The sequence below is a fragment of the Gambusia affinis genome, linkage group LG01 (genome assembly GCF_019740435.1).
Source record: "Gambusia affinis linkage group LG01, SWU_Gaff_1.0, whole genome shotgun sequence".
Taxonomy (NCBI): domain Eukaryota; kingdom Metazoa; phylum Chordata; class Actinopteri; order Cyprinodontiformes; family Poeciliidae; genus Gambusia; species Gambusia affinis.
Window position 1 is genome coordinate 23,101,203 of NC_057868.1, and position 13,055 is coordinate 23,114,257.

At 40.2% G+C, this 13,055-nt stretch overlaps 2 protein-coding genes across 4 annotated transcripts in view; one reads left to right on the forward strand and one right to left on the reverse strand.

The window, feature by feature from the left end:
- Nucleotides 1-13,055, forward strand: part of fam131c (family with sequence similarity 131 member C) — a 15,328-nt gene continuing 2,273 nt past the window's right edge. The window contains exons 1-6 of one of the 3 annotated variants that reach the window (XM_044110660.1): nt 1-505; nt 1,661-1,857; nt 2,988-3,049; nt 5,914-5,998; nt 11,985-12,230; nt 12,511-12,604. In XM_044110660.1, coding sequence (XP_043966595.1) covers nt 1,827-1,857; nt 2,988-3,049; nt 5,914-5,998; nt 11,985-12,230; nt 12,511-12,604 — 518 coding nt within the window. In that variant the 5' untranslated portion in view covers nt 1-505; nt 1,661-1,826. Of the gene's footprint in view, nt 506-1,628; nt 1,858-2,987; nt 3,050-5,913; nt 5,999-11,984; nt 12,231-12,510; nt 12,605-13,055 lie in introns of all 3 variants that reach the window. The other 2 variants (XM_044110651.1, XM_044110644.1) reach the window with 2 other exon arrangements.
- Nucleotides 12,270-13,055, reverse strand: part of clcnk (chloride channel K) — a 26,271-nt gene continuing 25,485 nt past the window's right edge. The window contains exon 21 of the mRNA XM_044110633.1: nt 12,270-12,651. The gene's annotated coding sequence lies outside the window, so the exon portion shown is untranslated. The remainder of the gene's footprint in view (nt 12,652-13,055) is intronic.

Here is a 13,055-nt window from a genome sequence, read left to right on the forward strand (position 1 = left end):
TGTAGTCATAACACCTTTAAGTTGAAAGTGAAAATTTGCTGACATGTTAAGGAGGTAAGCAATTTGGCAAGCAGAAGTCCTTGATGATGAAATAGATGTCCAGATGTCTATTTCCTCGATAGTCCGGCGAACTTAAGAGCAAATGTCTCAGACGGAGAAAATGCATAAAACGAAGCAAAAACCTGATGCAGCAACAGAAAGACCAACAACAACCTCCTATTGAACATTCAGACTTTTTGGACCAAAACAAAGAGCTTAGCTAAGAGGATGACCAATACGGACAAAAGAAACAAAGATGTTCAAGAAAACAAACAAAACCCCTGGAGCATTTTTACTGAGAAGACAATGAGCGCCACAGGGCAGAGGTGTGCTAGTTAGCCTCTGCTAACCAGAAAGCAGGAAGCCATTTTTGAGACGAGGAACCTGACTTGGCAAACATTGCGAGGACACAGAACGGCGTGGGGCACAAAGTTTCGTAGCACAAGGAAGAACATCAAGGTTAGAGGTGAGACACATCTAGAAATATTCATGTAAAAAAAAAAAGAAAAATCCACAGAATGAGTCCTTCTGCTTTGGAACATAAGAAGTGATTTCTTACGCTGAAGACAAAAAGCGATTGCAAGGAGGCCCGTCTGGTGTAGTGAAGAATAAAACTGAAAAACAGGCAGACAGTGAATAGGAATGCACCTCCTTTTGTGTTTTTCTAAGTTGTTTTTTCCCCAGTCCCAGGAAAAACCTGCAAGGACCAGAAACAGGACAATAGCGCTACATGTATGCAGCTGAAATACGAGTCTGCAGCACTGAGAATAGAAATGCTTCTAAATTATTCAACAAAACACACACTTCATTGTTCGCTTCATCAAATCTTATAGCACAGTGGATACAATAGCTAAACTCGAGCAGTGAAATAATGTGTTGCTATTACTAACGTGAATCCCTCAGGAAGAAGTCTCCACACAGTAGTGAAAGCAGAATGAGGAGATCTGCCACCATGAAGCACGGTGGTGGTAGGGTCATGCTGGAGGGGGAATTTTTTTAGCAGCTTATCAGACTTGATGGGTGGGGCTAAGTACAGTCGTACAAAATCTGTGGTAGAAAGGCGTTTATTTCAAAATACGTAATGCAATTGATCTGGATGATGTAATTAACACTTCAAACTTTTTAGATAATTCTCATGCACTATCGCCCAAACATCGACAGGCCTTGTAAGCAAAAAAAGAAACAAAGACAACAGAAAAATGTTGCTTCAACTTGCATTTTTACTTGTCTCGTTGAAAACACAACAAATTAAAGTGAATATAAGACCAAGAACCAGAACCAGAACAAATCTTGAGAGTTACAAGAGCGTAAATAAAAGGCAAACTTTAAGATGATCAAAGTGACCTAAGAAATGTTTTATCGGCTGCTGAGCTTGGCGTCCATCATGTAGTCTTCTTCGTGCCCTCGGCTCCCAGTGAGGTTGTGATGGATACAGTAGCATGGAGAGGGAGAACACAGTGGGAGGAGAACAGGAGACAGAAGGGGAGGAGATTCACACTCGTCAGAAAACAGGCACTCATGCCTTCTCCCCAATTTTCTCTCTCTCTCTCTCTCTCTTTCCCCCTCCTTCTCTCCCCGCCCTCTGTTAGTGTCGCTCTCTCACCTCTTTCCTCCCATACAGAGAAGTCAGCTGGTGCATCAGTATCCAGCTCATCCAGCGTCCGCTTCCTCCTCCTCCCCCGACTCAGCTGATACTTCTCCTGCCTCCGCCGCATCTTTTCTCTCCTCCTTCTCCTCCTCACTCACCATGGTGAACAGATAACCAGTTGGCCGCTGCTTGTCAGACCATGGGTGCCTGCCTCTGCAAAGGTCACAAAGGTCAGTGTCAGAGCCCACCTGTTTGTGTGTGAACATGCGAGGATTTGCAGGACAAGTTGGTGGATTTAAACATGAGGACCGCAGGTGAAGTTGTACGTTAAGTTTGCGAGAGTTTTGCCGAAATCCGACCGAGACGGAGAGTGTTACGGGACCGATTGCTTTGAAATGAGAAAAGCCCGCTCTATAACCAGCAGTCTGAAAAAGCCGTCATGTTCGGCCCCATGACAGCTTTTCTTTCTCAAAGCAGTCTGTAAACTTGAGCGCAGCAGGTTGATGACTGAGGGGGAAAAACAGCGAGAGCCTCATCTGACTGTCATCCCAGATTTGTCAGGACTTGAAGATGTGACTCGAGTTGCAATTTTCTCTTGCAGGAAAAAAAAAAAGGAGCGTTTTTTATTTATTTATTTTTTTTTACTGCTCGACTGTAATGGTTGGAAACGTTTAAGAAGAAACAGGAGTAATGTAACCGTGTTATCCAGAGATGATCAAAATTTAAAACTCGTTTGAATGCCGCCTAACATTCAGGATTACAATCTCCGGCATTATTTTCGGGTGGATTTTCTGTGAGCTGAAAAAAACAAAATAAAATGACTAATGTTTTAATTAGAAAGCACCCCTTTCAAAGAAGGTGGAAGGTTTTGAGCGCAGATGCGCTTTGGAGGCTGCAGACAAACAGATAAGAAGAGCACAGCAGGAGAAAGTGTGTGAGAGAGAGAGTGTGAGTCAGGGTGTGATGTAAATCTACAGAGACAAAGGATTGGTTGTGGAATAATGAAGGCAATTTCTTGACCTGCAGAACGAGGCTGGAGATCAGAGGGCGTGTGTGTGTGTGCGTGTGTGTCTGCTGACCTTTTTAATGATGTCAATTCTCCATAGCACTGGCCGCCACTTCATTTCCTCTTGTCATTCACATGAGCCTCATCGCCATCAATTATGAAGCAAAGAGGCAGAGCGTGAACCGATGCAACGCTAAATATGCAGAGGGGCCTCGGTTAAATGGCACTAAGGGGATTTAAAGCTCTCTCTCTCTCACACACACAGAGCCTCTTCCATTATGTGTGAGCCTCACCTGACCCCTGGTCACATATACGTCTATCCAACACCAGTTGTTTATTTGTGATTCCCCACAGAACTCCACCTACCATCATCATCGCTGCACCAGACTGAGGAAGGCCAGTCGGCTCCCATCAAGGTACGACTTGTCTGTGTCTGCGTACAGCTAATATCACGCTTTGTTAGTGTTCACAAATGTACAAGTCTTGCTGTTTATCACACGTCAGATCTAAAAGAAATTGATTTTATGGGGTGTGCTGTGGAGATGCAGGGGGTTAGCATGCACCACATTTGGAGGCCTTAGTCCTTGGATGTCGCGGGTTCGACTCCTGGTCCCGGCAACCTTTGCTGCATGTCTTCCCCCCTCTCCTCGCCCTTCTTCCTGTCTGCCTACTGTTGCAAAAATACGAGCCACAAGCACCGCAAAAATTCTTCGGAGAAAAAAGCAATTGATTTTATCCTAAGAATGAGTTATACTTTTCAGATGAGCTCACTGCCCCCCAAAAGAAGACCAGATTTCTATTTATTTTTGTTATGTTTTTGTTTACTGCTATCCCCATTAGCGTCAGCGGCCTGCTGCATCAGCTATTCTTCCTGGGATCAGTTTACGTAAAAAAAAAAAAGACAGATCATGCTTACAAAAACTCACATTAGAGATGAAGTCTTAAAATAACACATTCTATTTCCACACAGTCTTGAGTTTCAGACAGGAAAATAGACTCCCACCTCAGTTTAGCTTACAAAGGTTATTTTGCTGCGTATTCCTTTTGGGTACCGCTGAAGGCAGCACCGGTGCCACCAGTATTAAATGAACAATTAAACAAGTAAGTAAAGAAAACGTAGCCTCAGGCATCACATTTTGGTTTTCCAGATCGCATGTAAACACATGAAGGAAATTCTCTCTCACAGGCCGTTTGTCAGAAAAGAGAGGAGGGGAGATGTATTTAAGCTGTTTGGAGAGGGAGGAGATTCCCAGCTACAATCAAACATGATCGCCAACCAATCAGAGAAGGGCAAACCTACATTGGTCAAACAGAGAAAAGAGAATAATCAATCTGTAATAAAAACCGCTGATTATGCTCTAATATAGACAAACAAATCCAGACCTTGCACTTTCTTAAAATCCGTGAAGTCTTTGCAGTCAGCTCAAGAACATTCAATCAGAGTTAATCATTTAGGAAAAGCATTTCATCTCTATGCTCTGATTGCACCTACTCGGGTGTTGGGATAGAGCCTTCTGTCGTTAGCACCTGATTCAGGTTGAATGCGAATGCCGAAGGACTTCTGGCTGTTAACTTCATTAACATTCCTGTTTGCCTGAAAGAAAATAACGCAGCAAATGCGTGGGTCGAATTGTTAAAAGGGAGGGGAGATGCGAACGTTCTTCTTCTGGCTCTTGTTTTCATTTACAAAGTTTGCTGTTGCTTTGTGCCGAATCCTAATTTCTCCATTTACGTACAGATTTATACACCCACACAGTCCCTCGAGTCTCCGTAGTGATGTTGTTGTCCGTGGCTCGAGCTCACAAACACGAACAAATCAGAGGCGAAGTAGGGTTCAGGATCTTTCCCCAGGATACATCAATGTGCACCGTGAAGAACCCGTTTCACAGCTGCATTACTTTGTGTCGATAAGAAAACAGTCCAATTATGAAATAGAGGAAAAATAATACATGATTTTCAGAGCTGAAGACCGAGAACTGCTCAACCGCTTTGCTGTGATACCCCTAAAGAAAATCCAGTGCAGCTATTTTCAATCAAAAGTCTTCAAATTGGCAAATAAAGCCCTGATGTGTGACTTCTCTTTGGAAGAGTGGTAAAAAGGCAAGTAAGAGCAGATGAGAGCAAGATTTCACTTTGTGGCTTGCATTCAAAATAAAGGATGGAAAACTATGGCTAACACCTGACCATGAACGCACCACCACTTTTTGTATTATGGTGTGGGGTTGGATATGTTTTTATTTTATTTTATTTTATTTTTTTGAAGAAATAGGGGAAATTAGTCAGAGTTGATGGAAAGATGGGAGAAAAACCTGATTCTTCCATAAACTCCAGACTAGGGCAGAGGTTCACTTTCCAAAAAAGCAAAACAGAAAAAACACAAGTATAGAGCTAAATGGAAGGGTTAGAGCTACTTTTGTAGGAATGGTCCATTTACAAAGCTACAAAGTCCAGACCTATATCCGTTCAGGAACGTATGAAGTACAGACCAAAGGTTTGGACACAGCTTCTAATTGAATTCAATCAGAAGCTGTGTCCAAACTTTTGGTCTTTACTAAAAATGAATGCTTACAGCAGTTTGAGTGAAGTTAAGCTATTTAGCAAAGAAGAAATAAAAACCATTTGATTCTCTATGTGTGTGAAGCTGGAGGGAGAAAAGCAGTGCTTTGCCAATAACGATGGGCATTTCTTGTATCGTTTATCACTTATCGTGATACGTTTCTTATCATGATAAGAATTCTGATTCATTGTTGTCGTGAACATTCCAATTCATTTTGTTTAAGAAAAACCCAACACGGTTCTGGATGGTAATTTTTTACTATTTTCTCCTATGTTTGTTCAATGAGAGCATTGATAAATACCAATACATTTGAAAATACTATTAACTGCAGTGACTGTATTCACAGTATTTGTGTTTGTAGGGATGTGACTGAGATCACAGTCTGTTACTCAAAAGATAAACAAATAAGTTGGTATCACAATAAAACTGTAAGTCCATATTTCTCACCTTTATTCGTCAAATGGCTCTTATAAAGAACTTATTCCAAATTCAGTTCAGGATGAAATGAATCAATTCGATGTTGAGAGTTAAACTCACAGCTCCAGCTTCAATTGTCTCTTGTTTATCAATTATACCATGTAAATATTTAGGGAAAAAATGTCACTCAACAATTAGCATATTGATTAGCATATTAGCATAGCATCCTGATTGGGTATTTGTAAGCTCTGCTTTGCCAGCATATTTACTTTTCTATCTGTCTCTCTCTTGCCTCACGTGGTGCAGGATGGTCAGAATCCTTCCAACGGCACAGTGGCAGATAAATCCAGTCGCTATGACATTGCAGAGCTGGCTACATCCTCTCTGATAGGTGAGAAACACAAAGACAAACATGTCTGATTCATGTTGTGCGCTGTCTTGTAAATCAATACCGGGGAAGTAACCACAAGAGGTTGGAAATGCAATTTTCCTCCTTCCTTAATCTTTTTCTCTTACTCACCCAAACACACACTAATATCCATCTTCAATTGGATCTTCTGTCTTTGCCTCCGTGTCTCACTTCCTGATCTCATGTTATTACATCCTCTTCCTCCCCGCCCCCCCCATCTACACAGCGTCTCTCGCCCTCCAGGTGGCTCGTTATTTTTGTTAATGTGTTATGCTTTGATGAACTTTTCCAAGCGGAAGCTCCTTTGTTAGACTGACAGAGTAATTATCAGCGGCATGAGAACCTCATGAATATGTTAGATGAGTACATCCAGGCGCACGGCTGAGACGATGACAGATTCAATCCAATAAACTGCGTTTAAAAGGCTTTTTAACATTTACTCAGACATCATCAGCCCTCACGAACTGCTGCTGCGCTTTCAGGTGAGGCGTGACGGCTGCTGTCAAGCAACATGGCTGCTAAAAGCACATCGCGCAGCTTTAATACAAAACGACGATGTTAGTGTTTTCATGCACTTTTTTTCACTTTTATTCCACTCGCTATGCAAAATCATTGTCTCATGTGTGAAGAACTATTTCTACAACTACAGCTTTTCACATTACAAGTGCAAACTTCATCTATTTCGTTGGGATTTTGTATGAGAGGCCAAAGCAAAGTAAAACGTAATTGTGAATTAGAGGGACAGTGACACGTCTGTAATTTTATTTAATTGGTAAAATCTGAAGAGTGTAAAAGTTAATAGTATCCAATGCTTTCTATGAAAGAAAAGCCTCCACATGGCATGATGCTGCCACCGCCATGTTTCACAACAGGGACGGTGATATAACATCACGTTTCCCTGATATGTTGCGCCTATTTGTTGCTTTTCTAAGTCTGAATTCATCTGAGGTCATTTCTCGTTTATTCCCCACATCGAGGTTTGCTATTAACTACAAAAGTTTTTATTTTACAGGGTGTTTTTAGTTGTAGTTGTATGGTTATATTAGTTGAAATAATCGGTGTGTTACAATGAAAATTAAATGTTTACCCACAAGCGTAAATGTTGTGTCGTCTTTGAAAGTCACATTTTAGTGTAAAGCAAAACCAGGTTCTAATATCTTCCACTATAAGCGCTTCAAAGTCACATTTGCCATTTAAGTTTGAGGATCTTGCTGGATTTTTTTTTACATTTTAGTCTTCCTCATTTACTTAATTGTCTAAACCTCAAACAAACCCGCCATCACTTTTACCACCTTCGTTTTTCCCCTTGAACATTTGATTGAATGCCAAAGTCATACAGGTGCAGCTTCTGCATGTTTTGCTTGTTTGTAAACATATATCCACCTAATGTAATATGCAACTAATTTTACAAATGCCCCAGCTTATAACTATTTCAGTTCACTTCATTGAACTTCTGACCTGTATTTACTGCAGTGGCTTTGATAAACGAGTCAGTGAAACATTTCTGTACGATCATTCTTAACGTAGCTGGACTACAGTAGAACCAGACATTACCAGTCCTGATCAAAACCACATTTTTTAAGTCTAACTGTAACATTTAGCCTGTATGGTTGTCAAATATTTGTTGCTTGCTTACTTTCAGCCAAAACGGGTTCATGCCCATACCATCACATTTTTAATTGCTGATTTTAAGAGATAAGAAGTGAATATTGTAATATTGTCAGAAATGTTATGTTGTCTTTCTTACAGTTACATTTCAGCAGTCCTGTACTCTAGATTATTAACATCAATAATAAGCTATAAATGATAACTGCATGGTGTCTGTAGTAGGGTTATTTTTGTTGATGTGACATTTAATGCTGTCCTAGTGGAACAGGCAAGCAAAGGCCTAGTTAATGTAATTGTTGCGTTTGAGCTGGTTTACATCTCAGGCTGTGTGTCCGGTGGTGTTTAGAGTCCACTTAGTGATAATATTTGCTGAACACGTTACCCCTCGTCTCAGATCAAGGCTGATTAAAAACCGTGACCTTCACAGCACTTTGCTCAAGGCAGCTAAGCTAAATGAAATCAAATTCTCTTTAGACATTCAAGACAGCTTCTGACTGCAATACTAGTGCGCCATATACAATCCCACACACACACACACACACACACACACACGCACGCACACACACACACACACACACACAGTTGCATAGCTTCAATCGTCTTTGAAGCTTTCTGCAATGATTTCTGGATAATATTAGCTGGAAATATTAATAACATTGTTATTATTCGTAACAATTTTGAGCACATATTGGTGATAATGAACTCTCTGCATTTTAGGAAAAGCTTTAAAACCATCAAGTATTTTTATTTTATTTTTTTCTAGTTGTGCAGTGTGGTTTCTGAAAACAGGGAGAAAATTTTGTTTTTTTCACTTTGCCATTTATTTACAAGGCTTGTGAACCATTTGGGCTGCAGGATGCTGATACAAATATGTAACCTGTAGATATCAAGTTCTCTTTCAATATGTATCAAGGCATAAAAATATTTATGAAAATTCAGGTTAGAAAATTTTAAATATAGTGTTTACACTACAACACTTTCTTTTCAACTGCATATAGTCATGCAGCTCAGGAATGGTACATCGATTTCATTTCGATTTCAAGGCAGTTGGCAAAAAAAACGTATGACTTTAGTTTGGAACAAAACCACCAAATGTTGGCAATGTAGAAGCTCAAGAATCAGGCTGAATCTGAACTCATAAGGTAAAGATTTACATGCTGATTCATCCAGTTAAAAGGAGGAAGTAAGGACAAGGGTCTGAGCAGAGTATCTCGGAGGTCTAACAGACGGCTCCCACAAAATGTAATAAAAAAAAAAAAGTATTTTCCTGCCAGTATTTAAATAGATGTTTTAATGTGATGGTTTAGCTCCACTACAATACTGTAAATGTTATTTAGAGGAATTGACAATTTACAATTTCAATTAAATACATTTAAATAAGTAATTATTTGTTCAATGGAACGTGTAATTAGTGATTTAATTGTTTGTTTCATTTTGTCCCTCTTGGCCCTTCATACACCAGACATAGGTTCTAAAATCATTACTGCAAACATAGCAGCATCGTGTTCCCCATTTAGCTATGAATTCCTCTCCACAGGACTCAATTTTCTTGAGAGTCGAACTAATTCTGCAGAGTTTCAACATGAGAGATTCATTTATCATTCATCACAAGCGGGCTCACACCAATCGGTCCTCTTGAGACTAAACGTCGGGGAAAACGGCATATCTCCAACAACATAATAATGCAATAAGGTTTTTGTAAGGACTTTTCAGCCATATTCTTATGAAACGGTTAACAAATAAGCTGATTATGCAGTGCTGTTGACAAAATACCAGCTTTTTGAAAATCGCACTCGACACCTGTGAGCTGATTAACGTCTTTGTAGAGAGATTGCAAATCAGGTGTTTGCAATCATCTCGCATCCATTAAGTTGATGAGCACAGAGCACCGTTATGCTTAAGCCTAATTTTGACATGTGGAGATGCTTGTTTGTGCTTCACTTCTTAGCAGATGGAGAGCATCTTCAAGTCTGTTTTCTGTCTATGAAACAAACAAAAACAAATAAAAAAGAAAAGAAAAAAAAAAACGAGGAAAACGTGGGGTCCTTTTCTGGTGCGTTCACGTTGCCAACACTGACGCAAGCAGATATTTTCCCCACTTTGTTTTCACTCAACACCCCTAACGGAGCCGTCGCCGCGTGAAAGCGGGGTGAGGCAGCTGTGGGTAACACAACGCGCAGCAAAGCATGCTGTGAAAGCTGCAGGTATTGAGCTCAAACGAAAACAAAGTGGCTGTGATGTTTATCTCAGCTTCCCAGCACCGAGGCAACCAGCCTCCTTTTTTTAAGTTGTCTATTTCCTGCCATTACACTGCTGACATTTTTCCTCCCGTTTCCCCATCGATTCATCTGTTCTGTCTCTTATTTGACCTTTTGTCTTTTCAGCCTTTGCAATGTTTCCCCTCTGATATGGCTTTAATTTTCTCCTCTGAAATATGAGCAAGGCGTACTGTCACGTTCACTTCCACTCTTCATTTCCCCGAGACCTTTCTGCCCTTGTCTCCTGTGATTACATGAACCGATGGCTTCTTGTTGTTTTGTCCAGAGATTTCAGCAGGTCATGAATAACACACGTTTTATGTTTAATTGAAAAAGCAATGACGACGCTTCTGTTATATTTGTTTGTTAATCTTGTAAAGGTGGTTCTTCTTGGAAATATTTCATGACATTTATTTCCTCTATGCGGAGAAAAGAAGTGATGTGAACGAGTGACAAGGAAATAATTTGCTAGTCCAAATGTTTGTTTGTTTTTGTTTTGTTTTGTTTTTTTACAAAAAAAAAAGCTACAAGAAAATAAAGCAGCTTTTTTTTTGTCTTTAGTGAACAACTATTACATGCAGTGAATGTTTTTATTCCTTCCGATGTATAAAATGATAAAATATTGGGAAGGAAGAATTAGAAACCATCCTGACACTTTGGGCAACAGTATCACTCAGCTAGCCTGCGTTTAGCGTATCCATGGTAACTGACTGCTGCTTTGTCCGTTGGATGGACTCAGTTTCCACCATTTTTTTTTTTATTCAGTTCACTACACCATGTTGAGGTGGACATTTATTGTATTGATTACTATTTATCGGTACCGATTTCTTTTCATGATGAAAATTTGGGATTATTTTTCCCACAATAAATTTGAATTAGTGATTAAAAAAAACTTCTGTATTATCAGGATTGTGATTTTTACTATTTTCTCATTAAATTAGTTTGTTCATTAAGGACATCAATAAATACCAATAAATTTGAAAATATAACTAAATGCCATTACTGCGCAGCTTAGTGACACAAATCAGACCTTTTTTTGTCCTAATAGAGCAGTGTTTGTGTTTGTGGGGCCTTGGTTGCTGGGACACAGTTACCTAAAAAAGCAGCAATAAATAGTTATTATTGTCACTTTTATCAACATCGCAATAGTATCAAAAAATATGACGACGAAGCGTTAGGTCCGTACTGCCCACCCTGACACCCTGATATAAGAGTTGACTGACAGCCATAATTGGCAGCGTATTAGCAGTTTACACTGGTAATTATTTTGGTTTTGTTAAATAAACCTTAACAGAAATACTCTGTGGTGTTTCCCTGCAGATTAGATTTGACCCCAGGTTGCTAAAAACAAAAAAATGCTTAAATGGTAGCTCTCTAGGCAAACATTTGTATCTATTTGGTCTAAGGCGTTTTGACACGCACAAAATTAAAATCTGCCAACAAGTTGAGCTCGAACTCCACTAACAATCACACCCAGCTACATCCACAAATGACATATGAAATCAGACAAAGTTGCAACATGTTGCACAGAGATAAACATACACATGTCCTTTCTGTAACAGGAGACTCTGCTGCAAAATTGGATGATGCGGTTCTGTAAATAACATGTACAGTACAGACCAAAGGTTTGGACACACCTTCTAATTAGAAAGTGTATCCAAACCTTTGGTCTGTCCTGTACATGTTGCATTCAACTCTGTTATGTTTGAATAAGTGTCAAAACAGCATCTTATTGAGAATGGATTCTAAATTGTAAAAAAAAAAAAAAAAAAAAAAATGGGCAAAAGTTTTGTTTTCACTTTTATTCATGTATTCACAATGCGTCTTATACACACTTCATTTAGGAAACTGCTGCATTGTTGTTGTTTTTTGTTGCCAGTCTTAAGTTAATATTTATCATGCTATGCCATCATTTTTTCCCCTCTAAATTGTAAAAGTGAAATGAACACAGCATAACCCAACTGCAGCAGAAAAAGTCTTCCCCTTCTGCTTCACCTCCCTCATCAAATTATCCACTTTGCTCCTCTTCTTGGCCAGCCTATCCTTTTATCTAATAAATGCTATGAAGACGCATTTCTTCTTCTCTTCCTCTCTTTGTTTAGGCCTGGTGGCCACGATAAAGGAGCACATCACCAAGCCCACAGCGATGGCCCAAGGGCGAGTCGCTCACCTGATCGAGTGGAAAGGTTGGGGTGGATGCGGCGAGGGTGGAGGAAACAGGGCCGGGTGGAGCGGAGGCTGGAGCAAAGGAGGCGGCGGATGGGGGGCCATGGGGACGGAGCTGCAGGAGGATGAGCAGTTTTACTCCCAAATGACAGATGAAATCAAGGAGGCCCGATTTGCTGCAGGTGAAGCAAACGGATGGGTTTAATTTAGGTAAAAACAAATGGTGGTGGCAGGGGGATGGGGGGAAATGGGGGCTCTGACCTCTCTGGCATTGTCTCTGTTTGATTACCCCAGGCCACAAAGATCAATAACCCTAACGGCTCCCAAGGACAGTGGCTTAAATCTACTGCGCTTATTGAATTTTCTCTAATTTGTGACGTCTCTTAGACCTTTTGAGAAACGACGATGGGGGTGACTCATGAGAAAACCGATAGAAAACATGTTTATGTTTTTGTTTCCCAGGCGTGGCGGAACAGTTCGCCCTGGCCGAGGCGGCGATGAGCATGTGGTCCATGAGCGACAACGTGGAGCAGCCGTCCACCAGCTCACAAGGTTGGTGAGTCACCACAGCTTTTAAGCCCTGAGAGGTTTTATCAGGAGACCCTGCAAAGTTCACAGAATACAAATGAAGCAACAGATTAAAAAAACAAACAAAAAACAATCACAGGTCATTTCTTCTCTAATGGCTTTGGCTGATTACAATCACAAGCTCGTTACTTGAAGGCTTCCATTTTCTCTAATAGATTTTTGAGGGAAAAGATTTTCAAGTGGATCGGAGGGTGAAAGAGTCTTTAAAAGCATAACTGGATTGAGTGAAAACGAAACACACCAGCTGAAAATGTCACAAACGTTGCAATTTTGGACCCCAGTTGAATCTCCACTGGACTATCTGCTGTGAAAAACACTTAGAGTCGTTGATGGGTTCTACTTTAGGAGCAAGACAGAACCTTCTTTTAAAAAAATGTATTAATTACTTAAAAACTTAATTTTGTATTTATTCAAGTTAT